Raw genomic sequence first — 26774 nt, forward strand, 5'->3', positions numbered from 1 at the left:
TATTATGTTTCCTACTTATAAGAAGACTTAAATGGAAATATTTCTGGAATGATGTCATCCTTTAAATTACATAAATGATACTAGTAGTGAATTGCACTATGCTGTCAGTAACTGAAGAGCTAAGGAACACCCTGCATCTTCGGGAATCCCTGCACTGATGCGACTATAATAATAGCTGCCATTTATTGAGACATTTCCATAAAGCAGGCACTGCTTTAGGTGTTTTATATACTTTATTTAATCCTCAAAACCCCATATGTGGTAGGGTTATTATCCTTGTACTATAGACAAGGAAAGAAATAGCAAGAAAACTTCTAAGAACCTTGAATCAGCACTGAAATAATTATCTTCACAACTGTTCAGTAATACAAGTGGATGGTATGTGTTACTATTCCTATTTTACAGATAAGTAAAATCGATGTCAAAAATGCTGTAGCATTAAATCAGTAGAAGAACAAAGACAAGTAAGCTGGACTGCTGACTTCACACTCTATGCTAACTTTAAGTAGATAAGAATTATGGTCACTTGAAATGAATTTCACCCCGAGTAAAAGACTAACTCATTCTGTCTGCTCCTGGAGGCAACAACAGCTTCAGAGGAGCAAAATGGCTAAAAGCTTGGGCTTTGGGGTCAGAGATCCAGGTTGCAACTGTGTCTGTCATTTACAAAGTGCGTGGTCATGCTGCAGATTATTTCATCTCTCTAACGTTTAGTTTCTTTATCTCTAAAATGAGGGTAAAAGTATGTCTTGTAACCTGAGATTGTTATGATGAACAAATGTGGGAAAGCACTTAAGCCACTTAGCACAGTGCCTGGCATAAAACAAATATTAAAAAACAAAACAACAACAGTAGCTGTTGGAGCTCTGTCTGTTGGGTGATGTCCAGGAGACTAGAAAGAGAAACAGAAAAATGAGGGGAACAATGTTATTTCTTCTTAGTAGAAATTTTCCTCTGGAAAGGCAGGCTACCTGTATACTAATTCCGACTGACCCTTCTATTCTTCTCTCCTACTAAACAATACCACAACACACCCCATATCAGACTTAATACTGTTCCTCAAACATACCCCGCTCTTTCCTATTCACAGCACTCATCCAGACTTCCTTCCCTCTGTCTAGAATACTTTCTATCAGACTCTTGGAATTAGTTCAAAGTGCTATTTTTCAATGCATTCATAATTTATATCCTTCCCCTCAAAACTTCATAGCTTTTAAAATTCTTCCTTATTGCTTTTCATACCTTCTTTGAATTCTATAATTAAGCAAATGATTGTAGAACTTTAAATAAGAGCTCTTAGAAGGAAGAGCAAATATTTTACTCAAATTTGTATCTTCTGTAGTACCTAGACAGGTTTCACATGTAGACAAGCAATATACAGTCACTGTAATAAACTGACTTAAATACTAAATGTAAAGAGATGGAGATCTTTTATCTAATATGGGCAATAATGAGAAGGACAACAGAATTCCATGGAGGAATACTTCTTCATGGAAAGAAGGAAGAAAAAATAACTGCAGCAATTTTACTATAGGGATAAAATCAGCAAGACAAAAGTCTTAAGAGGAGATGTGGTAAAATAGAAAGATCCCTGGACTAATAGGAAACATATGCCCCATAAGCTGTGTGAGTCTTAATTTACTTATTTATAAAGTGAAGGAATTAGTACAGATCACTATTTCTCAAAGGAAGTTTTATAGAACATTAGTATTATGAGAAAATCTGTTAAAAATAAAAGAAGACCCAAATAAGTTTGGCAAATGTTTTACCTACATGCATTTCTACTCTTGAAGGTGAGTAATATAGTCTAGTGTATTAAAGGCTCTGAGAAGTTCTGCAATGAAAATACATTTTAATTTCTCTTAAACAGGTTTTCCTCAAAATTATTTGATCACAAAGAAATTTTTAAAACAAAACTGTATTTGATAATACGTAGGAAACTTTGGTCTGGATAGAGGGCTTTCATGGATTTTTAGTAGCTTTACCTTTGTTCAAAAAAAAATCAGATGCAGGAATATAAACAAATACGTAAATTAAAACTGGAGCAGCTTTAGTTAAGGAGGGGAAATAATCAGCCAAGAACCCATTCACTCTGCCTCTACTATCTAGATTCTTTCACTACAGAAGTACAAAGGCTGCACGGGGTACAGTTTACAAACCATTTGCCTGGAAGAACCTATGAGCCTGTTTCTTGTCAACTAGAGAACTGCATGGAATTTGGATATACCCCTGCCAGCCATACAACATCCTGGTAAGATGGCAAAAATAAACCCCTAGGGAAGAAGAAGTAAGAAGCCATCAAGAACACTGTGACAGTGGCAAATTTGTACTTCACACAAAGAAGAAGGACCTCACTCAGGTACCATAACTCTAAAGGGTAAGAGCAGATAAAGTCTGGATCTATATCAGATATCAAAAACCAAGGAGTGTCCAAGTACTATATATTCATGTCTTTTTGTCCCACCAGATAAAGTATAACACGTGATTTGCAGAGGTGGGACTATAGATACAGGGTTTGTTATTTGTGGATTTGTTCATATCTATGGCAAGAGAGAGTGGGAGAGTCCAGGTCTTGGGGCAATCTAGCAGGGATACAAGCATGTGTCACCCCCTACATCCAGGTGACAGTGTCCATAGAAGGTGGGAAGGGTTTTGGGAATACTCAAGGGGTTCAGACAAGTAAGTAGCCAAGAAAGATGTATAAAGCAATAGAAAGTGCATTATTAATACTGAAACCCATTTTGTATGTCAATGCATTTTTCACAATAGACAGAACCGCTTGCTGGAAGCTCCTTACGATGTAAAAAAAAGGAGGCAAGAGCAGACATTTTCAGCTCTAGTATGTTCTAAAATAAGAAAAATTCTCGTAAAATCTAGGAGACTAAGTTATTGCAACAGGCTTCTAAATTTTAAGTCCTATTTCAAATAAACAACATTAGAACAAGAAATTTAATGTCCTGTTCCTAGACTCCACTGAAAAATACTACCTATAGTATCTTTAAAAATTTTTTTGTGATATTCTGCTAAATTTTAAAATAGGACTGTATGTACCAGCTGGAACTGTAGCTTACCCCAGAAAGATTTCCCAGAACCAGTTTTACCAACTGTTTTACATAGGAAAATGAGGGTGCACAATTGCTATTCCTAATGTGGGCACTGCATGCATCCAGAACAGTCCGAACAGAAACTCGAGCATAAATAACATCTTCACACATTCCAAGCAGTATGCTGTTGAGATGATCTCCAAGCTTGATAGGCTGAATATAAAGAAAGGAAAAGCCATTTTGGTAAGCGTGTGTAAATCTTATCCAACATGAAATAAGTCATTTCAGGAGTCACAGGAACCACACCAAACGCACTTCAAATACTTGGAGGAAAGGAACTCCTTATCTAGCAGTATATATATTTTAATACATTTTACCTTTTCATAACCCCAAAAAATTATTAGCAGAAGATGGTTAACATACCTCTTCCAAGATAGGAAGTATTACAGAGAGACTCAGGGTTTTTTTGTATGATAAAGAAATGGAATTCCTCAGGTATTCAAATATTTTGGTAGGCATTACATGAATGTGTGTGTGTGTATGTGCATTTTAAGTGAACAAATGATTTCCTAACAATCAAAAAAATGTAATATATTCAATATATATTAAATATAATTTGACACTCTGATGATAACTTGGATTTCAAATATGGCAATGACTTCAGATCATTTAAATATAAGTTCTCATTATGCTGGTGAAACAGAGAAACTGGAATGTAAGATTTTTTAATTAGTTGACATGATTTGTAGAATATTCTACCCAAATGTCCAATAAGTATACTAAAAAATGCAAATAAAAACCACAATAAAGAAGCCACTACACAGCTCAACAGAACGGCTAAAAATAAAAAGACTGATAATCTGAAGTACTGATAAGAGAAAAACATTGTTGGTGGGAGTTTAAACTGGTACAACCACTTTGGTGAAAGCATGTTTGTCCTGTGACCCTTCCTTTCCACTTCTCATCCATTTGGTTATTATGTCATCCTTTAGATCTCTGCTTAGATGCAGTGCCCTTTAATTAACTCACCTAACCCTCTAAGTCTAGTTAGAGGCTCCAACTCTGGTTTTCCACAGCACCCTCCATTTCCCAACATAGCATTCACACATTGTTATAATTAGTTATTTTTTGCCTGTCCCTGTGGATGTACCCCACAGGCACGGGCCATTACATTCCTAGTGTCTAGTACAGTGTCTGACACAAGATAGGGGCTTAATACTTTTGAAATGGTATTAAATATTTGCAAAATGATTACGATTTCTGATAGCAAAATACAAGTGAAAGCTTATACTTCCTCTTCAATTTATACATTATTGATATTGACTAAATTTGTGGTTGTCTGAAGAGTATAAAGTGTTAATCATAGGCTGTGATCACGTTTTACACCTAAGTTAGGTTGTACAATATATGACACCATTATTTCCAGTAATAATTTAACCTTTTCACCTATATTTATAACATTGAAACTGAAGAGAGAGAGTAAATACACAGTATTTTTCATGATACAAAAATGAGATCAAACCAAGTTGAAGATATCATCCATCTTTCATGTATCTTAGGTTCTCTGAATTTTGGAATAAAAGCCTAAAATGCTTGTTTACTTCTTAATTTGATAAAAAACAAAACAAAACCACCCTTATACCTAGGGTTGGTTTTTTTTGACTTCTAAATGCCTAAAATAAAACCTAATTCTGTATATCTTCGCTTTGATGAAATAGTTATTTTAAAATTTTCAATTACAATTTATTATTATTTTTATACTGGGTCTTCAGGAATCAGTTATTCTAGAAAATAAGGACTAGAAATAGTCCAAAGGCCCAAGACTTCAGAAAGTGTTGCTTTAATGTTGGTGTCTGCTGCCATAGGCTTAGTGAAGTATGATTTTGAAGTGTTAAGGAAAAAAAGTAATGAAATATAAACTATATTTTGAGATATTGAGCTACTATTCCTATGTGTCTGCACTAAACAAGGTTATCACTTTAGTTCAAGAATGAATCACCAACATTTACATTCTCTCTTATCAGTCATTACATTAGAAGAAATACAGTGGACTCCCATTTCTTGTGGACTCCCATTTCTTTTGCTATAATTTTTGAAGAGGCCACTACATTTCACAGACTGAATTGTTGAAACATAAATAGTAATTGCTATAATTCTAAGAACATTCTGAGAACAATAATGCCTTTAGTACTTTATTATTTCATGCTGAGTATGACATTGTTAATGTAAACAAACAGCACAGAAATGCTGGTATGCCTGAAAACATGCTATAGAACATAAATATTCACGGAAGAGCTTTCTAAAAAGGGTAAAGTTGTACAGATGTGACAATCTGACTTACTTGGCTCTGAGGCACTTCGTGATCAGCCCCCCAATACAATGTCATTCCAAGAGAATAAATATGGATCTAGGAATAGAATTTAAAAAATCACTTTATGGTAAAATAAAATTTAAAACTTTAGCAAGTACTAAAAAAAACAACTTAGCAAGTACTGTATATTCATGACTTTTTTTTGGGTCCCAGATAAAGTATAACACGTGATTTGAGAAAAATCATTATTTCATATTTTACATAAATGTGAGAGCTTAAAATAGAAAAGACTGGAAATTATCAGAACAGATTTTTCCCCATAATTCCCCAGCCTATCATCTATGAATGATATTTTTACTTATTTATTTTAAAGTTTCTTTACGCAAACTCATGCAAATATATTTTCTTTTTTTTCTTCCTTTTTTTTTTTTAATTAATCTTTATGCCCAATGTGGGGCTCAAACTCATGACCCCAAGACTTGCATGCTCTATAGACTGAGCCAGCCATGTGCCCCACAAATATCTATTTTTATAAATGTCAGAAGCTTTAACAATTACTCTGGACTTGGCATTTTTAATTTAACAAGAGATATATATGATGTAATTTTGTACATGCAGGTATTTCTCTTGAATTGATTCTCTGAGATTATGGATTAGAGGGTAAATCTTCTGTAGTTTTGATACACATCATTGGATTCCCCTACACAGAAGTTGTATCATTTTGCATTTCTGCCAGCAACATATAAGAGATTTTTTTCACAAGCCTTGTCTATACAATGTGCTACAAAGATCTAGATTTTTGCCAATGTGAAAAGAGGAAAAAAAAAATCTCATGGAAGGTTTTTTTTTTTTTTCCCAATGAAGTTTTGATTAGCATTTTTCTTACTAAAAATGGATGGAGAAAGAAGCTGGGTGACAAAAGGTTTTTTTGCATTGTTTGTGTGCTTCTTAAAGATTAGAAAAATAACAACACATTTTTATGCTAATAGGAGTGATCCAACAGGGAAAACTGGAACTGCAGGAGAGAGCAGAGGTTGCTGGGAGAACATTGTTGAGGAAGTGGGAGGAGTGGAAGCTAAAGTGAAGAAGCTGGCTTTATGGAGGAGCACGGATGGTTCATCTGTGGTAAGGAGACAGGGAAGATGGGAATTTATGTGAGTAATCTGGTAGTGGGATCCTGGGAAAAGTTTCTCCTGACTGCTTCTACTTCTTTCCTGTGAAACAGGAAGTGAGATGAAAGTGAGGACAGTTTTAAGTAAACATTTCCCATTTGTCTTCCTGTTAAGAAATTTAGAGACTTTTAGCCCATCTCTATCAATACTGCATAATCTTACTACATGCATTTTTTTGCACCAGTCTTACTCCAGTACCATCTTATTTTCTTGCCATTTATTTTCACTTTGCTCTTATTTTCTCACCTTTATTTTTTAATCTCTAAACTGTCTCAAATCCTCTTTAGAAACAGGTGAGGTATGCACAAATAAAACTGTGTATCCTCTTACAATTTCACAACACTTTAACCTACTCCAAATTCGTTTCCTCGATTATTCCAAATCCCAGATTAGAAAAATTGTTCCTCTTTTCAAATATTTTCATTGTTCCCAATTAAAAAAAAAAATCCCAGTTCTTCATAATGACAAACAGGGCTCACTCTGACTTGCCTCCACCTCCTTCCTCTAGACAGATTTATAAGTTTTCCTTCTGTTATTACTCCTTCACATATCATAACCTAAACACTTCAGCACTACTAAATAATTCTCTGTTGCCAAAATAAATCCCTCTGTTTCTCAATTTTTCTTGGGTAGTTCTTTCTTTCTTTCTTCATCTGTCAATAAAATTCCTACACATTATTGATGGTCTAGAGACGAATGCCATATAAATTTTCCCGAACAGGATAAAGCATTCTCTTTCATGTACAGTTATATTTCATTCACATCTCTAAAGAAACAGTTAACTAATATTACCTTGAGATTGCATGACTATGCATTTAATAGCAACAAAGCATAAATATCTTTGGGTGAAAAAAATCCCGAATTGTTTCTACTCACTCAACAAATTTTCAGAGCCTCTAAGAGGCAGATACTGCATAGAGTAATGGTTCTCCAACTTCAACACAGATCTGAATCTTCTGGTAAAACGCAGACACAGGGTCCTACCTCTAGGGTCTCTGATTTAGTAGATCTGGTGTGGGGTCTCAGAACTTGCTTTTCTAACAAGTTCCCATGTGATGCTGATGCTGCTGGTTGGGGGACCCCACTCTGAGAACTACCAGGATAGAGCAGAGGGGAAATAACAATGAGGAGGACAGTCAGGGTCCATTCCATCTCAAACCTTCTACTATAGCAAACAAGACAAGATAATGTGATGTACAAGACAGTAGACAGAGAGCACAATTAGTGTAAAAGAAAGCTTTAGATCTACAGGAAAAGTTAGCCAGGCAATGAAGGGATGAGGCAAGAGCTGAGATGGCATGAAAGAGTACTGGAGGCTGAAAGAAAGGAATGTGCAAAGGCTAAGAAGAAAATAGGCACTTAGCACATCTAAGACACTGAAGTAGGTCTAGAATAGCTGAAGCATAGAGCTTGAGATAAAGAGTGCTCAGAGCAAAGGCTGCTGCAGTACACCCTCAAAGGCCACGATAAGGGGTCTAGGGCTTCTTCAATGGAAATGGAGAATCTGAATAATCTTAAGCAGCAAAAAGGCAAGATCAGATATGGGGTTTCAAAAATGTATTGACTGTAGTTTAAAGAACAGACTGGACAGGGTCAACACTAGAGACAGGGAGATGATTAGAAAGTGTTTTCAGCATAGGTCATTCATGATGGACTAGACAAGGTATAATCACATTGCTGTATGCCAGATCTCTAGAACTTCTCCATGTTGAAAAACTGAAACTCAATACCCACTAAACACAAATTCCTCCTTCCCTCTCTCACCAGCCCGGGGTAATCACGTTTCTACTTTCTGTTTCTATGGTCTAGCTATTCTAGATATGTCACAGGAGTATAATCATCAGTATTTGTCTTTGTGTGATTGGCTTATTTGCTTAGCATAATGTCCATGTTGTAGCATGTGGCAGGATTTCCTTCCTTTTAAAGGCTGCATAATATTCCATGGGTGTGTATGCCACATTTTCTTTATCCATTCATCCATCAATGGACATTTAGTTGCTTCCTATGGGGTATTAAGAATAATGCTGCACTGAATATGAGTATGCAAATATCTCTTCAAGATCTTGCTTTGAATTCTTTTGGATATATACCCAGGAGTGAGATTGCTGGACCACACAATAATCACACAGGAACGTCCACAGTTTTCCAAAATGGTTGCACCACTTCATATTCCTAAAAATAGTACACAAAGGTTGCTTTTTCTCTGCATCTTCGATAATACTTGCTATTTTCTGTTCTTTTAATAGTAGCCATCCTAGTGGATGTGACATAGGTATCTCCACAACCCCAGCATTTAAAATGTTCAATTTAACGATGTTACTACATATTGGACTCAGGTACTACACAGTCCTGGATTTTCTTTTTTAGTGATTTGCATACTGCCTGTGATATAACAATTATAATTGTCAAATTTATGGATGAATGAATAGACAAATGGGAAGGAGGGGAGAAAGGATGCATTAATGAGATTTAATATAGAGTAAGTATAATATATTACGTGTAAGGGAATTCGGTCTATTTTTTTTTTTTTTTTTAGATTTTATTTTTAAGTAATCTCTATACCCAATGTGGGGCTCAAACTTAGAGCTACGAGATCAGGAGTCACATGCCCCCTGACTGAGCCAGCCAGGAGCCTCTGGTCTTTTTTTGACAAGTTCATCTGAGGCTTCTGCGAAGGTTGGAGAGGTGAATTTCCAGTATTGTTCTTATAAAGATGACCCTTGACATTCAAGAAGCACAGAGATAATAGCAGCCATAATTCCTGACCTTTAGACTGTAAGTTAGTGGCAATGAACATTTAAACTAAGAGTCCTTTAGTTTATCAGGGATATAGTACAAATCCCTGGGGCATATCAATATTCCTGAAGACAAATCACAACAAGAATTTGATTCAGGTTCCAATCCCATTAAATTGATTGCAAAAGAACTGCCAAATTAAGCACATCATTTGCTATGCAAGCAGGAAGTGAACAATTACCAAGTAAACATAAAAGCCAGAGGATCAAAAAGCTTAGTGTGACCTGTATAAACTTGTGTAGTTTTTAAAGAGGTGTGTTATCTTGAAAAGTAAAATCTTAAGGCAAATAAATGAAAGTGCCTTTTTATAGAGCTGGTAGTGAGGTAAATTTTTTTTTTATACAACTGTACATACACAGTTTACAAAGCCAGTTCGATTGAATAAGAGAACATTTTTATGCATCAAGATCTTACTAAGCACTCATTATTCACAATACTGTACTAGGCACTTAGTATTGTTTTTTAAAAGTAACCGTAAGCATGTATTGGATACTAGTTAATGACATATCCTTAACTCATTAAAGTCATGAAATGCAATTACCATCCTGTTTTTCAACACACACCTGTCCCATTAAAATCAGAATACTAGAATAGTGATTTTTAATTTTAATTTCCATACTAACAATATCAAGTTAGTATGTTTCCATAAATATATGTTCTTTTGCTCCCCCCCGACCAAAAAAAGAATACTTGAATATATGACCATTCCTCTGACCTTTGCTTTATATTTACATTGCAAACAGGAATGGGATCAAGAAACTTGTTTTTGATTTTCTTTATACTTACAATTGCACTGGAGCTTTTGAGGCATGAGGTAAAGTAGAAGTTCCAATTAGATCCACTAAGAAATCGACTTACTTTAACATAATAATGGCAACAGTCCTACACCCACCCCAGCAAGGGCTCCTAAATACTCAGCCTCATAATAGGGAGGTGTCAAATCACTTCGTTGACCAGTTTGGGTATCTTGACTTACAGGGCAAAATGCGAAAGCCTTCAGCAAATGAAAAGCACTTAAACACCTGAAATCTCTACTAAGCACTTTTTTCTTTTATCGTGGATTTTAATTGCTTTCAAGAATTCATAAATACCTGTACAAAACTTTTCAAAATTAGAAAAAACCCTACTGTAGTTCAGTAGAAATTTTTAAAACTAAGGCAGGCATGGCTTTATTGCAGTGTTTCTTAGTTTTTCGGAGGTCACTAGATCCACCTGAGAGACTGATAATGTTATGGACACTTTTCCTCAGAAGTGCTGCTGAGACATGCAAAACGGAGTCTGCTATTTCATTGGCTTGTAGATATCCTGAAGCTCAATGAAGATTTAGAGATCTTCGGGCCCATGGGTGGCTCAGTTGGTTAAGTGTCTGTGTTCAGCTCAGGTCATGATGTCAGGGTTCTTGGATGGAGGCCCACATTGGGCTCCCTGTTCAGCGGGGAGTTGGCTTCTCTGTCTCCCTTTGCCCCTCCACCAACTTGTGCACGCACACTCTCTCTCTCTCAAATAAATAAATGAATTCTTGAAAAAAAAAGATTTAGCCATCTCAAGGGTTAAATAATTTATATACATGCCATGTCTATTTCTAATGTTCCAATTACCCTCTATCTTTTAAAAGTTTATTATTAGGGAGGACTGCATAGCTCAGTCAGGTAGGTGTCCCGCTCTTGATTTCGGCTGGATGGAGATCCCTGTCAGGCTCTGTGCTCATGGGTAAGTCTGCTTGGGATTCCCTCCCTCTCTCACTGCCCCTTCCCCTGCTTGTGTGCTCTACCTCTCATATGAATAAATAAATCTTTAAAAAAAGTTTATTATTAAATGAGCACATAGAGTGTACAGAATGAATGCATGCTATTTAAATAGTGACAATAAATAGCTATATATATGCTATGCAGCTTATAAGACACCACCAATACATTCGAATACCTTCATGACATATAACAATGACCAACACTGTATACACTCTATAAAATACAAAGTCCCTTTCAAATACTTGGTATCATGTGATAAAAATTTCTTTTGCTAATGCCTTAAATATTACCTCTACCTCGTAAGTATCATCTCCCTTCACTGGTTCCTTTGCTTGTACCTCCCAAAATTCTTAAGCAGTTTATGGAATATAAAAGGTAGATAAACCTGGATTCTCTACCAATTCTAGTCAGTCTTTTTTCAGGAACACAATTAATAGCTCAAATCAAGACGTCTTCTTCTAGCTTACTCAACAGGCCATGTGCACACACACAAACACACACTTTCTCTTTCTATCTTACCCTTTCTCTCCCTCACCCTCCCTGAAAAGTCAAACATTTCATTGTCAATGACAGAAAGATAGAAGGATGAACTAGTGCAACTCCTTTACATGGCAATTAGGCAATGTATATTAAAATTTAAAATGCACATACTGGGGCGCCTGGGTGGCTCAGTCGGTTAAGCTCCCGACTCTTGGTCTTAGCTCAGGTCATGATCTCCGCTCTGGGACCAAGCCCTGTGATGGGCTCCACCCCTCAGTAGGGAGTCGCCTTGAAGATTCTGTCCCTTTGCCCCTTGCTGGGCTCCTGCTCTCTCTAGCCCTTGCTCTCTCTTGAATAAATGAGTAAATCTTTAAAATAAAATGCACATACTTTTTCATTTAATAATTTTACTACTAGGAAATTATTAGGTTAATTTATACACTTATATGGAATAATGTATGGGAAAAGATATTCATACTCAATTCTGAATTCTACAAAGTTCCATATCTAAATTATCACAGCTGGATGCATATACATATATATGCCTGTATATTTTTTTTTTCCTTCCCCATAGCCTTGACAATGAAATTAGATCTGATGTCAATGGTATTGCCATCCTTAGGCTGGATATTTCTATCATAAATTTTCCTTAATTGTTCCATCAAATGAATTGTCAAACTTTGTCAGCTTCACTTCCATTGTATCCCCTTCATCCATGCCTTTATATTCCCAAGGCATTGATTTTCAATTCTTTCTCCCAGATTATTAAAACTCCTCAGTTAGATTTCTATACAATTCTATATATTCTCTTACATGTGTGTGCAGTATAGATTCTGTATATTGTATAGATTCCTACATAATACAATTCCCATACAAACATACCCTCTAAAACCACAAATCACATCATATCACTCTCCTAAAAATATGCCTCAGAAGAAAGTCTCAAGGTCTGGCATTCAAAGTCTACTCCTTACCCATAGCCTTTCCAGTAGCTAATGCTCTAGCCTAGCTGGTCTAACTAAACATTTTCCTATCACAGTGGACAATTTCTTACCTCTTATCATTGAATATACTAATAACCTTGAGTGGAATGCTCATTTCTACCTATTTTTACTTTTCTAAATTCTACTCATTCTTCATAGCCCAATACAAATGCTATCTTTTCTGTAATTATCATTCTAAGCTAAAAACTAATTGCTCCTCTTTCAGCATCCTAATATACTCTATCCCTGTATATACCATTTATTTCAATCCATATATTACAGATTGCTTTATACACGTTGATCAGGATCAATTTTTTTTTTTTTTAAAGTAGGCTCTACATCCAGCACAGAGCCCAGTGCGTGGCCTGAGCTCACAACCTAGACATCGAGACCTGAGCTGAGATCAAGGGTCAGATGCTTAACTGACTGAGCCACCCAGGTATTCTGATCAGGATCAATTTTCTAGTTACTTTTGCATCTTTCTCACAAGGACAGCGCTTTATACACAGCAGACATTTAATACGTATTTTTAAACATGAATTAATAATGGCTCACATTTAAAAAATATTTTTTCTTAGATCCATAAATTTTTCTAAAACTACTTTGTATTCTTACACAAAATAAATATGAACTTCTTGAACACATGACCATTTAAACTTCAATGGCTTTTTTTTCAGAGGGTTGAGGTAGGGTAGCCCAGTGCCTTTTACTCTTCCTACCTGCACTAAAATAAAAAACAAAAACAAGCAAAAAACACTGAAGAGTTACCTTTTCAACATCTGAAAGAGAAGTGAGTGACTGATTTTGAAGAACCTCTGGTGCGGTGAATGCACGAAGATCCTGATTGGAAATATTTTCATCTGTAAATGACACACTACCAGATGGCAGCAACAGCAGAGACCATGGAGAAATGATGAAACCAAGGGCAGCAGGATCAGCTATGCTTACTGGTTTGTAACCACCCAGAATAAAAAGATTAAAAAAAAAACTGCTTAAAATTATAATCGAAGTATGGATCATTTAAATGACTATCCCAACTTATTCACATTTATGTTAGCATGTAGTTACATACACCAAAGCAACATGTTACAGAGAAAATGGGTTTCACGTATCTACTATTGCTAGCAATATTAACAACATTACCTTGATTTGGCTTAACCGTTTAAAACTGAGATGGTAAACCTTGGAGAGCAGAGATAGAAAATTCTCATTGTCAGTCATAAGAATTAAATTTGGTTCAAAAACTTTACCACAGTGATATAGATATGCATAAGGATCAAGTGGTTCTTACACTTTGATTTAGACTATAGTGTTCTGAAACGTAGAAAATAATTCTTTTGATAATTCATGGAATTAGTAAGGTTTCAACTATAACAGAAAGTCTCTTGTTTTGCATCAATACATATATTTGTCTGAATTTGGATTTTTGTCGTTTTTATTTGTTCATCATTTCACTAGAATTTCAGGCAGCTTCTGTACTACCAAATGTGATCACTGAGGTGTGTAACATTTTTAATGTTTGCCTGTATGGGTGCCTAACAGCACATGTTTAAGAGTATCTAAACAAAACAAAACAAAACACCAACCAAACAAAAAACCATTCCTCAGATTTCAGCTGGCCAGCTCACAAAAGTAAAGGTATACATTAGGCTCAACAAAATAGACTTATTAGAGGGAATTTATTTTGTCCTCCCATTGCAAAAAGAAATTAACATACATCTTAAGGTAACTGCTATGTGAACTGGATTATGGACTCAAGAAACTGCTCTAGGAGAGTCACAAAAGGCCTGTGACTGCCAATGCATTATTATTTAACCTGCATAGGTTGTACTGATATCTCTCTAAGTCAAATCATAAGAAACTGACAAAAGTCTATGGTACAATTTGTTAAACATACTACAGCTCCTATGTGTTCCTGAAAACAACTTTTATTAATGGAATCATTCATCCTTTCTGACTTTTTAACCTCTACTTATGGTCAAGATTCTGATAATGGGGCGCCTGGGTGGCACAGCGGTTAAGCGTCTGCCTTCGGCTCAGGGCGTGATCCCGGTGTTATGGGATCGAGCCCCACATCAGGCTCCTCCACTATGAGCCTGCTTCTTCCTCTCCCACTCCCCCTGCTTGTGTTCCCTCTCTCGCTGGCTGTCTCTATCTCTGTTGAATAAATTAAAAAAAAAATCTTAAAAAAAAAAGATTCTGATAATAATTTGACTTACGCTAATAAAAACTATTAAAATTCATTCCTTTTTTAAAGATTAAAAGGACAACTATATAAAGTACAACTAAATAAAGTTTGTGTTTGTTTGCTTTTACTGAATATCTAAAGTATACCATTATTATAAACGTTTTTCAGATTTAAACATAACCTTCCCAATGTGACAAGTCATTTGCCCAGAGAGCCTACAGTACCACTGGGGAGATAAAATGTATTCATAAATAAATACAAGATAGAAAGCATAAGGTATCTAAGAGAGAAAAAAGAACACAAAAGGGAGTTTAGAGGACAGCATAATTACTTCAACTACAATGGAGAAAGAATTAATTTCTTTTTTTATATGTGGCCCTTTAATATGAGTAAGATTTGACCATGGTTAAGGGGGGGATTCCAAAGAAAAGAAACAGCCAAAGCAAAGACATGTGGTCAGGAAATTATTAAGTTTGTACAAGGAACAGCAAGTACTTTGGGCAGAGAAATTGTAGAGAGCAGTAAGAAACAAAATTACGAAGGTGGTCATATTTTCACTTGTCAGAAAACACACACACAAAGAAATGACAAGTATTTTCATTGTTTTCAAATGTGATTTTTAAATGTCTGGTAATAAAGCTAAAGCAGCTGCAGCAACCAATTACACTGCTGTCAAATACCCAAAACACACACATACGACATTTAAGTATTAGATTCTTTAGAGAACAGTCACACCACAAAATATATTTTTCAATAATTACGAAGGGTTATGCAAACCTACGAATGAGGAAATTTAGAGTAGTAGCTCAAATCAGTGTAATTCACTGTCCTTGTCTAACCACAAGGAAAGAATTTAAAGCAAATGCATTCAAATCCTTCACAGAATGCTAACAAAAGAATATTTAAAAACGGAATTCCAGAAGCTTGTAATTTGATGTCCTATAATGTTTTACTTGTGTGATGATTATCCTCAAGAATGCTATTATTATGAAACAGTAAATCAGATGTGAACTGATTCCAGTAGTCAAATGATTCTATTTATAGACTTTTACCAACATTCCACAGAAAAAGTTGCTTAAACAGAATTTCAAGTGGCTAGAGGCAAAGTTAGAAATAAGCAAAAATCTGATATGCAAAGAAATATCTTACTCAGAGCTTCTTTCCGATGTTCCCTTAAACTGAGTCCCATATCCACACTTTTAGTAAAATTTATTTTTAAAAAGATTTAACTTATTTATTTGAGAGAGAGAGAGAGAGCACACCCGTGAGTGTGTATGAGTGAGGGGAGGGGTAGAGGGGGAGGTACAGAGAAAGGGAGAGAGACAGTCTCAAGCAGATTCCTGACACCAGGCTGGATCTCACAACCCTGAGATCATGACCTGAGCGAAGATCAAGAGTCGGATGCTTAATCAACTGAGCCACCCAGGCGCCCACCACACTTCCCCCCACCCTGAAGGAGTTTACTTCCTATTATCTCCTTCATTTTATTTTTGGCCTTCCAATTATGGCATAAAAATTAGGGAAATGATCATAACTGGTAACAAACATGATAAGAGAACTAAACAAAAGTATCAGGAAATCATCTAAAGACTTAAAACAACGACATAATTTTGGCCTGAAAAATCCCTTTGCCTATTTAAGTACATATACAGAAATTTTAGTCCTCCTATTCCATATGTTCTATTAGAGTGCTTGTCAAAAATCTATGCAGAGGCCACTGTTCCAAACTCCAAGAAATCCGATGAAGTCACTCTATAATACACAATTCTCTAAAAAATTCAGTTCCTTTAAAAAAAAAAATTCAGTTCCTTTGTATATACAAATATATACAGCACTAAATATATCATCTCGTATAACAAGGCAGAAAGAAATAATTGCTTCAGAATGTTTGAACAGTTTCTTGATTAGTAAAACTTTCTGATAAATTATTTTAGATTCACTGGAATTTATAGTCTATGCTACAGATCGATTCCCAATTAAAAATTTATTGATTCCTCATAAATTGCTACTACTTTTTTAAAACTTCAGTTTCTCTAATATGAATCAGGTATCTTGATATAGCCAATTGTTCAATAGCACTTAATAAACTCCAACAAGCCTTTGATCCTAGAATTTATATTCCAGTTTAGTAGTTCCCTGACCTTGCTGATCATCCAAATCTCTAAACTCTACGGGAAGATTTGGAAAGATATTAGACAACTGTCAGCTTCATTTCATTCGTTTTACTATCTGACCTCATTAATTTAGTATGTAGTCTTATTTAATTAAGAGACGAAGTACATGGAGCGCCTGGGTGCCTTAGTTGGTTAAGTGTCCGACTCTTGATTTTGGCTCAGGTTATTATCTCAGGGCCAGGGATTGAGCTCCAAGTCGGGCTCCATGCTCAGCAGGGAGTCTGCTTGAAATTCTCACCCTGTGGATTCTCTCTCTCTAATAAATAAATCTTTGAAAATTAAAAAAAGAGAGAGAGAGAAGTATAGTATAATGGTTAGGAGTTCAGACTGAAGCCAGAATCTCTGGGTTAATATCCTAGGTTTGACTTTTATAGCTTACACTGTGATCTTAAATAAGTTACCTAGCCTCTCTTTGCCTCAACTTCCTCCTTTGAATAGGTAACGTTGTGACGATTCATGGAAAAAGCCCTTGGAACTGTTCCTGGCACAATACAAAAGTAGTAGGTATTACTATTTAATAAGTCTTTTCTCTGAAGATACCATATGCAGACAGTACATCTAAGAAAACACTATTTAAGTTCATCCTCAATCACCTACGTAGCTTCCCCCACCACCCAATGGAAGATTAAGGAGCATACCATATATAACAGGTATTATAAATTTCAGAAGAATAGATCAAATTAGATTTTTCGGAATTTTTTGGCATCTCTTACCTAGAAGCCATGTTAGAAATACAAATGACTTAAGGTACGAAGTATCCTAAAATATTATTTTTTTCCTTTAATTCCTTGGGGGAATATACCTTCTATAAGTGTTCTATTTATTATATGGTATTCCTAGTTAGCATCGATACCAAATTTAGAAAAAACAATCCAGTTTGTACTTACTAACTACTCATGTGAAATTGGTATTTTACTGTACCTACTGATTATCTTTAGGTATGACATGAATTATCAGATGATGTTTATTTGTAAAGTACACATATAAACTATGGTATCAGCATATAGTTTTAGAAATTTTTATTTGAAATAGAAGTTATAGTCTGCTGATAAAATGAAATTATGCAGATATGCTCTCCAAATTGATGTAGTTTATGAGCTTTTCCTCACTACAATAGGAGAGAAAGGCATTTTTATTTCTTCATGATGACAGTTACTCACACAAGTACACATGTTCTTTTTCTTTTTTGCTTTTAAACACTAAACACATGTAAGCCACTTATTCAAACCACAATCACTGGAATCTTGGTATGGCATCTGATCAGTTAGGCTTTTAGTAGTTTTGTTTTGTTATGTACTTGCAAGATTCTTGAGGTAATTCCAAACCGTGCCTCTTGTTAACAAAACACCAATGAGATCTGAGTTAACAAAAGTGGTATATAGGCAATCTATACTAGTAAAACTAAATTGGTTATGATTATTAAAAGCAACAGGGCTTATATGGTGAGACAATATGAATACAGAAGGATGCAGGTCCCTAAGAATTTGCTCTCTACTTCAGCAAACTTTCCTGGCCACCTGATCCAAACAGCATGAAAGAAACAGCAGCAGTTCCTTTCATGTCTTCTTTCATTCCTATCATATTCTCAGGAAACTGCCTACTTCATTCTTTTCATATATTGAGTTCCTCCTCTTTCATTTTCCTTTGGTGTTCACTTTTTCCATAAACCATCTTTGCACTCAGCAATAAAAACGCACACCCAAAATTTATACGTCAAAATTCTGAACAAAATGCTTTTGTAACTCTGTTTTTACACATTTCTTCTAGAATGTAAGTGCTTTAAGGATATTAATTATGAATTTCTTAAAGATCAAGTACAATGCCATTACAATAACATAATTACAATACTCGAAAAAAATGTATTTGTTTACAATTTCAACTCTATACTACAGGTTCTCTAATCTTTCTGCTCTGCTCTGCTACGACAAGAATTTGTCAATTTACATTTTGCCGGTCACAAAAAAAGGTTATTTTGGAGCTTCATTATGAAGAAAAACAAAGTTTTCTTTCAACACCAGGAACTTTATTCACTGAGAGATTACTCCAATCTTTATTTTATTCTACAATCTTTATTACTTTCAGTTATTTTTTCCAAATACCAGTCAAAGGAAGTGTCAGCTTTGTTAATTGGAATACTGAAACAAACTTTAAATTTACAAAGTATCTGCCTTAGAGGGTTGGGTAATTAAGAAGCACACAAGCCTCTTGTCTCCTGGTCTCCTAAGTCACAGGATTTTGGTGTGAATTCTGGAGACAGGGCACAGGATTCTACACAGTATTTTCTAAAAGCTGAATCCTGAGGATTCAGACACCAGTACCAGTTGAGCTGACACACACATAAGAACTATTACCCTTAAGAGGATCAATAAAATGGTATCAAAGCTCAATTAAGTTGCTTCTTGACCTTGTACTTGCTGCATTTCTATGTCAATTAACGGATAGTAAGAACATCATGTAGGACTTTATATTCTCCCCTAATGCTTAAAATTTTTTCTCAGTTTATAAAGATTTATAAAGCTGTATTTTTCAAGAGATACGGCAAACCAGAAAGTGTTACAAGTAACTCTTTTATCAAATTATAATCAAGTCATTTTGTATTAGAAAGGCAGAATGACTGTCAGAAACAACTTAAGACTAGAAGTGAGACCTAAATAGTCCTTCTCTATTTATAAGGAAGAAGCTGAATCAATGGGGCCAAACTGAAGATCCCACTGTGCATTTAGAAATAAATTGCCTTACTCACCGAACAAAATTATCTTCATTTGTTTTTTTCTTTCTTGTCCCCAAAGTAAAGTAAACTACAAATGAACTTCCTACGCATTTTGTTTCTTCTTTGACCCTTTCTATAAAGGCAGGGAATATCTATGATGTATCTCTTCAAGCTTTGCAGCAAGCACCTCTGGTCTCCTACCGTGTCTAATATATGCATGTGTCATTAAGCATACAACTTGTACCTAGAAAAGATACTGACGTTTGGAGGGTCCAAACGTCAAGAGCAGAACTATTTCCTATATGTGTAATCTTCCACGCTGCAGGCTTCTAAAAGACAAATTTTCTTGAAAGTGGTTTCTTTCTTAAAATACGCCAATCATATCTTACTTGACCATCCCATGCAGGTAGTTGTGAAAATGTTCACCTTGAGTGGTACAGCCTATTTCAAAACTTGATTATATTTTGGAACCAAGCACCAAGCTTCTTAAAGCACTGGCATTTCTACTGCCACCCGGCAACTTCCGGATGGCCTCTATAGATCACACAGTGGCTGCATTATACTTTGTCAAATTAAACTATAACCGTGGTAAATCAGCAACAGAACTAAATTTTAAGTTAAAGGCCATTTATAAAACAGCAGGTTTCAAGTTCCTAGAAAACATCTTCTTCCACTCCTGCTAACTGAATAAAACTGGAGGAAAAAAGATTACAATTTTCAAGAATGAACTCAGCTACTTCTCTTTACTTTCAAGGACCTGGAATTTATACAGTGACTGAAAAACCAAAAATATTAAGGGTGTCTGGCATTTATTTCATTTTTTGAGAACTGGATGAAAAGGTCAATGAAGACTAGTTTATATTTTCAGCTTCTAGAAAAAGGAAATAGTTTGCCAGGGAGAAACTGGCTTTAATTATGATGACATGATTCCACAGAACCACAATCTGAAGCTATTTATGAAAAATACTTTTGTGATTATTAATGGTATTCTCCGGTGCTTTTCAGATACCCCTCCCTATTTACATTTTCAAGAACTTTTCCTTCTCAAAGAGAAATGGGAGAAGGCCGCTTGTTGGAATGGTAAACCATTCCACTGTCCAAAAAGAAATTTTACGATATATTTCCTGTAACAATGTTAAACATGACTGAAACACATCACCCAAAAAGGTAAATATCTTAACTGGTTATGAAATGATACAAGGCATAAGGCCCTGTATTAATTTTTGTATTTGAAAAAAGAAATAGAGAAGTAATCATAAAGTGCTTTCTTTAAAAGCTTAGTTACATAATATGGATAAATCACAGAATGTTGAGTAAAAGAAGTCAGACACAAAAGAGTTTCCATTGCATGATTCTATTTATATGATGTTTAAAATTAGGCAAAATTTTATCTATGTAACAGGTCATAATAATGATTACTCTTAGTAGTCAAGAATTAAACAGGAAAAGAAACCCACATGTATACGGCCACTTAAAAAACAACAAAGGAGGCAAGAATAAAACAATGGGGGAAAGACAGTGTCTTCAACAAATGGTGCTGGGAAAACTAGACAGCTAAGTGCAGAAGAATGAAAGTGGACCACCTTCTCACACCACGCACAAAAATAAACTCAAAACGGATTAAAGATCTAGGTGTGAGACCTCAAACCATAAAAATCCTAGAAGAGAACACAGGGAATAATTTCTTTGACATAAGCTGTAGCAACGTTTCTCTAGGGATGTCTCCTCAGGCAAAGGAAACAAAAAACAAAAATAAACTGCTGGGACTGCAACAAAATAAAAAGCTTTTGCGGTGCCTGGGTGGCTCAGTCAGTTAAACGTCTGCCTTCAGCTCAGGTCATGATCCTGGAGTCCTGGGATCAAGTCCCGCATCAACTCCCCAGCAGGGAGTCTGCTTTTCCCACAGACCCTCTCCCCTCTCTTGCTCTCTCTCTCTGACTCTCTCTCAAATAAATAAAATCTTTAAAAAAAAAAACCCATAAAAAATAAAAACTTTTGCACAGTGAAGGAAAAATTAAAAGACCATCTTCTGAATAGGAGAAGATATTTGCAAATGATATAACCAATAACAGGTTAATATCCAAAATAAAACAAGTTACACAACTCAACAACAAAAAACCTAACAATCTGATTTAAGAATGGACAGAGACAGGGGCGCCTGGGTGGCACAGCGGTTAAGCGTCTGCCTTCGGCTCGGGGCGTGATCCCGGTGTTCTGGGATCGAGCCCCACATCAAGGCTCCTCTGCTGGGAGCCTGCTTCTTCCTCTCCCACTCCCCCTGCTTGTGTTCCCTCTCTCGCTGCCTGTCTCTATCTCTGTCAAATAAAAAAAAAAAAATCTTTAAAAAAAAAGAAAGAATGGGGGCGCCTGGGTGGCACAGCGGTTGAGCGTCTGCCTTCGGCTCAGGGCGTGATCCCGGCGTTATGGGATCGAGCCCCACGTCAGGCTCCTCTGCTATGAGCCTGCTTCTTCCTCTCCCACTCCCCCTGCTTCTGTTCCCTCTCTCGCTGGCTGTCTCTATCTCTGTCGAATAAATAATAAAATCTTTAAAAAAAAAAAAAAAAAGAAAGAAAGAAAGAATGGACAGAGATGGGACGCCTGGGTGGCTCAGTCGGTTAAGTGTCTGCCTTCAGCTCAGGACATGATCCTAGGGTCCTGGGATAGAGTCCCTGCATCAGGCTCCTTGCTCACCAAGGAGCCTGCTTCTCCCTCTGCCTATCACTCCCCCTGCTTGTGCTCTTTCTCTCTGACAAATAAATAAAATCTTTAAAAAAAATAAAAATAAAAATAAGAAATGGAGAGAGGACCTGAAAAGACATTTTACCAAAGACATACAAATGGCCAACAGACACATGAAAAGATATTCAGCATCATTGATCATCAAGAAAATGCAAATCAAAACTACAAGATATCATCTTACACCTGTCAGAATGGCTAAAATCAAAAAGATAAGAAATAACAAGCGTTGGTAAGGATGTGGAGAAAAGGGAAAACTGCATTATTGGTAGCAATGTAAATTGGTGCAGCCACTGTGAAAAACAGTATGAAAGTTCCTCAAAAAATTAAAAATAGAAATACTATATGATACAGGAATTCCACTACTGGGTATTTAGCCAAAGAAAACAAAAATACTAATTCAAAAAAGATATATGCAGCTGTATGTTTACTGCAGCATTATTTTCAACAACCAACATATGGAAGTAACCTAAGTGTCCATTGATAGACAAATGGATAAGGAAGATGTGGTGTGTACACACGTACACACACACACACACACACACACACAGAGAGAGAGGAATATTATACAGCCACAAAAAAGAATGCGATCTTGCCATCTGTGATGACGTGGACCTACCGGATATTATGCTAAGTAAGTCAGAAACAGAAAGAAAGATACCATATGATTTTACTCATATGTGGAATCTAAAAAACAAGTGAATAAATAACCAAAAAGCAGAATCAGATCTATAAATACAGAGAACAAAACAATGGCTGCCAGAGTGGAAGGGGTGGAGGGTAGGAAAAATGTGTGAAGGGAAGTGGGAGATATAGGCTTCAAGTTATGGAATGAGTAAGTCATGGGAATAAAAGGTACAGTATAGGTAATATAGTTAATAATATGGTAAGGGTACCGGTGTGGCTCAGTTGATTAAATGTGGAACTCTTGATTTTGGCTCAGGTCATGATCTTAGGGTTGTGAGATCGAGCCCCACATTGGGCTCCATGCTGGGTGTGAAGCTGGCTTGAGAGTCTCTCTCTCTCCCTCACCTTCTGCCCCTCCCTTACCACTCAGGTACTCTCTTTCACTCTCTCAAAAAAAATTAATAATACTGTAAGAGTATTGTATGGTAGCTACACTTGTGCTGAGCAGAACATAACACATACAGAATTTGAAACACTATGTTGTACACCTGAAACTATGTAACATTATGTCTCAACTATAATCAAAGAAGAAGAGAAGAAGGAGGAGGAGGAGAAGGAGGAGAATTGAAAGGCCCGAGCATGGGAGAGACTTCCCAGGTGCTGGAAAGGTTCTATATCTTGATTTGGGTGGTAGTTATATGGGTGTGTACTTTAATAAAATCCATCAGGCTGTACGATTAACAATAATGTTCTTTATTAAGGAGGTGAAGGGGATAGGGAATTAAGAGGTACAAACATCCAGTTATTAAAAAAAAAAAGAATAACACTCTGTTCTATATTCATTATACCTCAATATTTTTTAAAAAATCCTTAACTATGAAATTCAAACAATACATATTGTGAGTAAAATTCTTTTTATCAGCCCAGGATGAGGCTAGAAAGCATGACCTGTAGCAACTTTCCTGTTTAAATGTATGACTCTTGGGGCACCTTGGTGGCTCAGTCATTTAAGTGTCTGCCTTCAACTCAGGTCATGATCCCAAGGTCCTGGGACTGAGCCCCATGTCTCCCTCTCCCTTTGCCACTCCCTCTGTTTGTGCTCTATTACATGCTCTCTCTTTCTCTCTGTCAAAAAAAAAAAAAAGTATAACTCTTTAAATTTATAAAATGGTCTGTTTGTCACATCTCAAGCCAAAAAAATTGCAAATCAAAACACTGTATTGACTGTGTATTTATGGGGGAGGTGTGGTTTACTACAAGTGCTTCATACACTTGTTAAGCAACTGACATTATTCATTTGAAGAATGCTAGATATTAATTTCATGTTTTATAGTTTGTTTCCAGGGAGAAAAATGGGGTAATGTTGTCTGGTTCAAACACATTTAACTTGAAGGACCTGTTCATTGTGGCTTTATAAAGACAGGGCAAGATGTAGCTTGTCAAAGAAGTGATACACCCTGTTAATCAAGAAAATTATGATTGTAGATAATTAGGAATGTAATATAGACAGACTAGTTAGGATTTGGTCTTTTAAAAGCTGCCTAGACTATACAAAGATTAACTCCAAAGCTTTTAATCCATAAAAACTTTCTATATTTCCTATGAAGGCTTATGAAACAAACAAACCAAGAAATCAGTTTGAAGTTCAGTGCTTTGTCTCTCTTCTCATGGATGAGTTCAGTTATTTATTCTCCTTTGGTTCTACCAGATTGGAAGTTTTACATTTCTCTCTTTTTGTTTTCTGACTATCCTTACAAATTTTAAGGATATTTGACTACGCAAGCTCTAAAGTCAATAAAGCTACCATTCCCATAAGTCAAACCCTTAAACTGTTTTAACTTCTATCATTTACCCTAGTCTCAATGCTATTATCTATAACTTTAAATTTGACATCATTATTATTGATGTTTTAATAAAGCCAATGCTTATTTAGAGTTACCATCAAGTTAACTAATTATTCTGCTTATCATTCCTTTTTTGACTTTTTCCTTCTGGTTAAATTTTCTTCTTAAGGAAACACATCCTTTAGTAGTTTCTTCAATGATGTTTTATTGATGGTGAATTTTCACTTTTTCATGAAAACGGTTTTGACAGTTTAAGAGGACATTAAATTCTATCTGCACATTCTGGTACAGTAGCCATTAGCCACATACAGCTTTTAAGAACCGGAAATGTGACTAACATAACTGAGAAACTGAATTTCACATATAATTTTAAATTTTAAAATGAAGGGCACTTGGGTGGCTCAGTTGGTTGTGACTCTTGATCTCAGCTCAGGTCTTGATCTCAGGGTCATGAGTTCAAGCCCTACTCTGGACTCCATGCTGGTCGTATAAAAAGACAAATAAATTTAAAAATGAATACTTAATCAGGTATTAGGAAAGTTTTTAAAGTATGCTTGGAACAACTTGAGTATATAAATATACTTTTTCATCAATACATTTTATAAAACCTAAATATTTTTTATGAAATTTAGAGTGAATTGAGATGGGCTATGAATATAAAATAGATTTTAAATTAGTATAAGAAAGTGTACATCTTATTAATACTTTTTTATATTGACAACATATTAGAATATTTTAATATATTGAATTAAATGAAATATATTAAAATTAACTTCATCTATTTCTTTTTTAACCTTTTTAAGTGTGGCTCCTAGATAATTTTAAATATATCTATGACACATATTATATTTCCATTAGACAGTGTTGTTCTAGGTTATTCTTTGATAATTTTTCTTCTTTTATTATTTTAAAAATAATTACAACATATTCTCACAGCAGTTTTAAGATATTTTACCAATTCTGATTCTACTGTTGCTGTTATGAAGTCCGCAATTAGCCTAACTGTTTTTTCATTGTAACTAATCCATCTTTCCTTTTTTGATGGCTTTAAAAATCTTCTCTTTATCTATTATGCTCTGTATGTCCAAGCCCATGAATCTAGGTATGGATGCATTTTTATTTCTTTTGACTGGGACTAAACTTCTAGAATATGAAGATGTATGCATTTAATCAATTCTGAAAAATTCTCTACTATATATTTTCATTTGTTGTTCTCTTTCTCATTCTCTCTAGTTTTTTTTTTTTTTTTTGGAACTCATAACAGGTATGTTGGACCTTCTCATTCAATCTTCCATGAACCTTAACTCCCTTGTATTTTTAATATCCAAGTGAACTCCTCAGTTCTACTGTACAGTTTACTAATTTACTCTTTTAAGAAGAAAAGAGAATCTATGTAAACTCTTATTAAAGAGTTCCTGTGAGGTTATATCTTTAATTTCTAGATGTTCTAATTTTTTTTTTTTAATTCTGCCTGTGTTAATTTGGTAAGGTTACCACTACAAATATCAGAGCGAGAGTAACTTCAACAACAAAATTTTCTCACAATTCTGGAATCTAGAAATTCAAGAGCATGGTGCCGTAGGCCTGGTTTCTGTTAAGGCCGCTCTCTTTGGCTTGTCAGTGCCCATCTTCTCCTTGTGTCCTCACATAGTCTTTGCTCTGTGTGTGTCTGTCCTAATTCTTATCATTAAAAATCAGTCATATTGGATTAGAGCCCACACAAATAACCTCATTTTAACCTAATTAACTTATTAAAGACCCTACCTCCAAATACAGTCATACTGTGAGGTATCAGGAGTTAGGATTTCAACATAGGACTCCTGAGAGAACAAAATACAACCCATAACACTTTCTGTTTTTAAAATTTTCAATGTCTTGAACTTCTCCCCCTTATATTTCTAATCACTTTAATATACTAAACTTTATATACTAATTTAAATATACTTATTAGATGATTCTAT

The 26774-nt window shown here is 35.4% G+C and overlaps 1 protein-coding gene across 13 annotated transcripts in view; it reads right to left on the reverse strand.

The window, feature by feature from the left end:
• PTPN13 (protein tyrosine phosphatase non-receptor type 13) overlaps positions 1–26774 on the reverse strand; it is a 193061-nt gene that overhangs the window by 105803 nt on the left and 60484 nt on the right. For 12 of the 13 annotated variants that reach the window (XM_019806210.2, XM_019806223.2, XM_019806208.2 and 9 more), the window contains 3 exons: positions 13303–13481; positions 5386–5451; positions 3072–3257 (listed from right to left, as the gene is read on the reverse strand). In XM_019806210.2, coding sequence (XP_019661769.2) covers positions 3072–3257; positions 5386–5451; positions 13303–13481 — 431 coding nt within the window. The remainder of the gene's footprint in view (positions 1–3071; positions 3258–5385; positions 5452–13302; positions 13482–26774) is intronic. The other variant, XM_034671576.1, reaches the window with a different exon arrangement.

This window comes from Ailuropoda melanoleuca, chromosome 11 (genome assembly GCF_002007445.2).
Source record: "Ailuropoda melanoleuca isolate Jingjing chromosome 11, ASM200744v2, whole genome shotgun sequence".
Taxonomy (NCBI): Eukaryota; Metazoa; Chordata; class Mammalia; order Carnivora; family Ursidae; genus Ailuropoda; species Ailuropoda melanoleuca.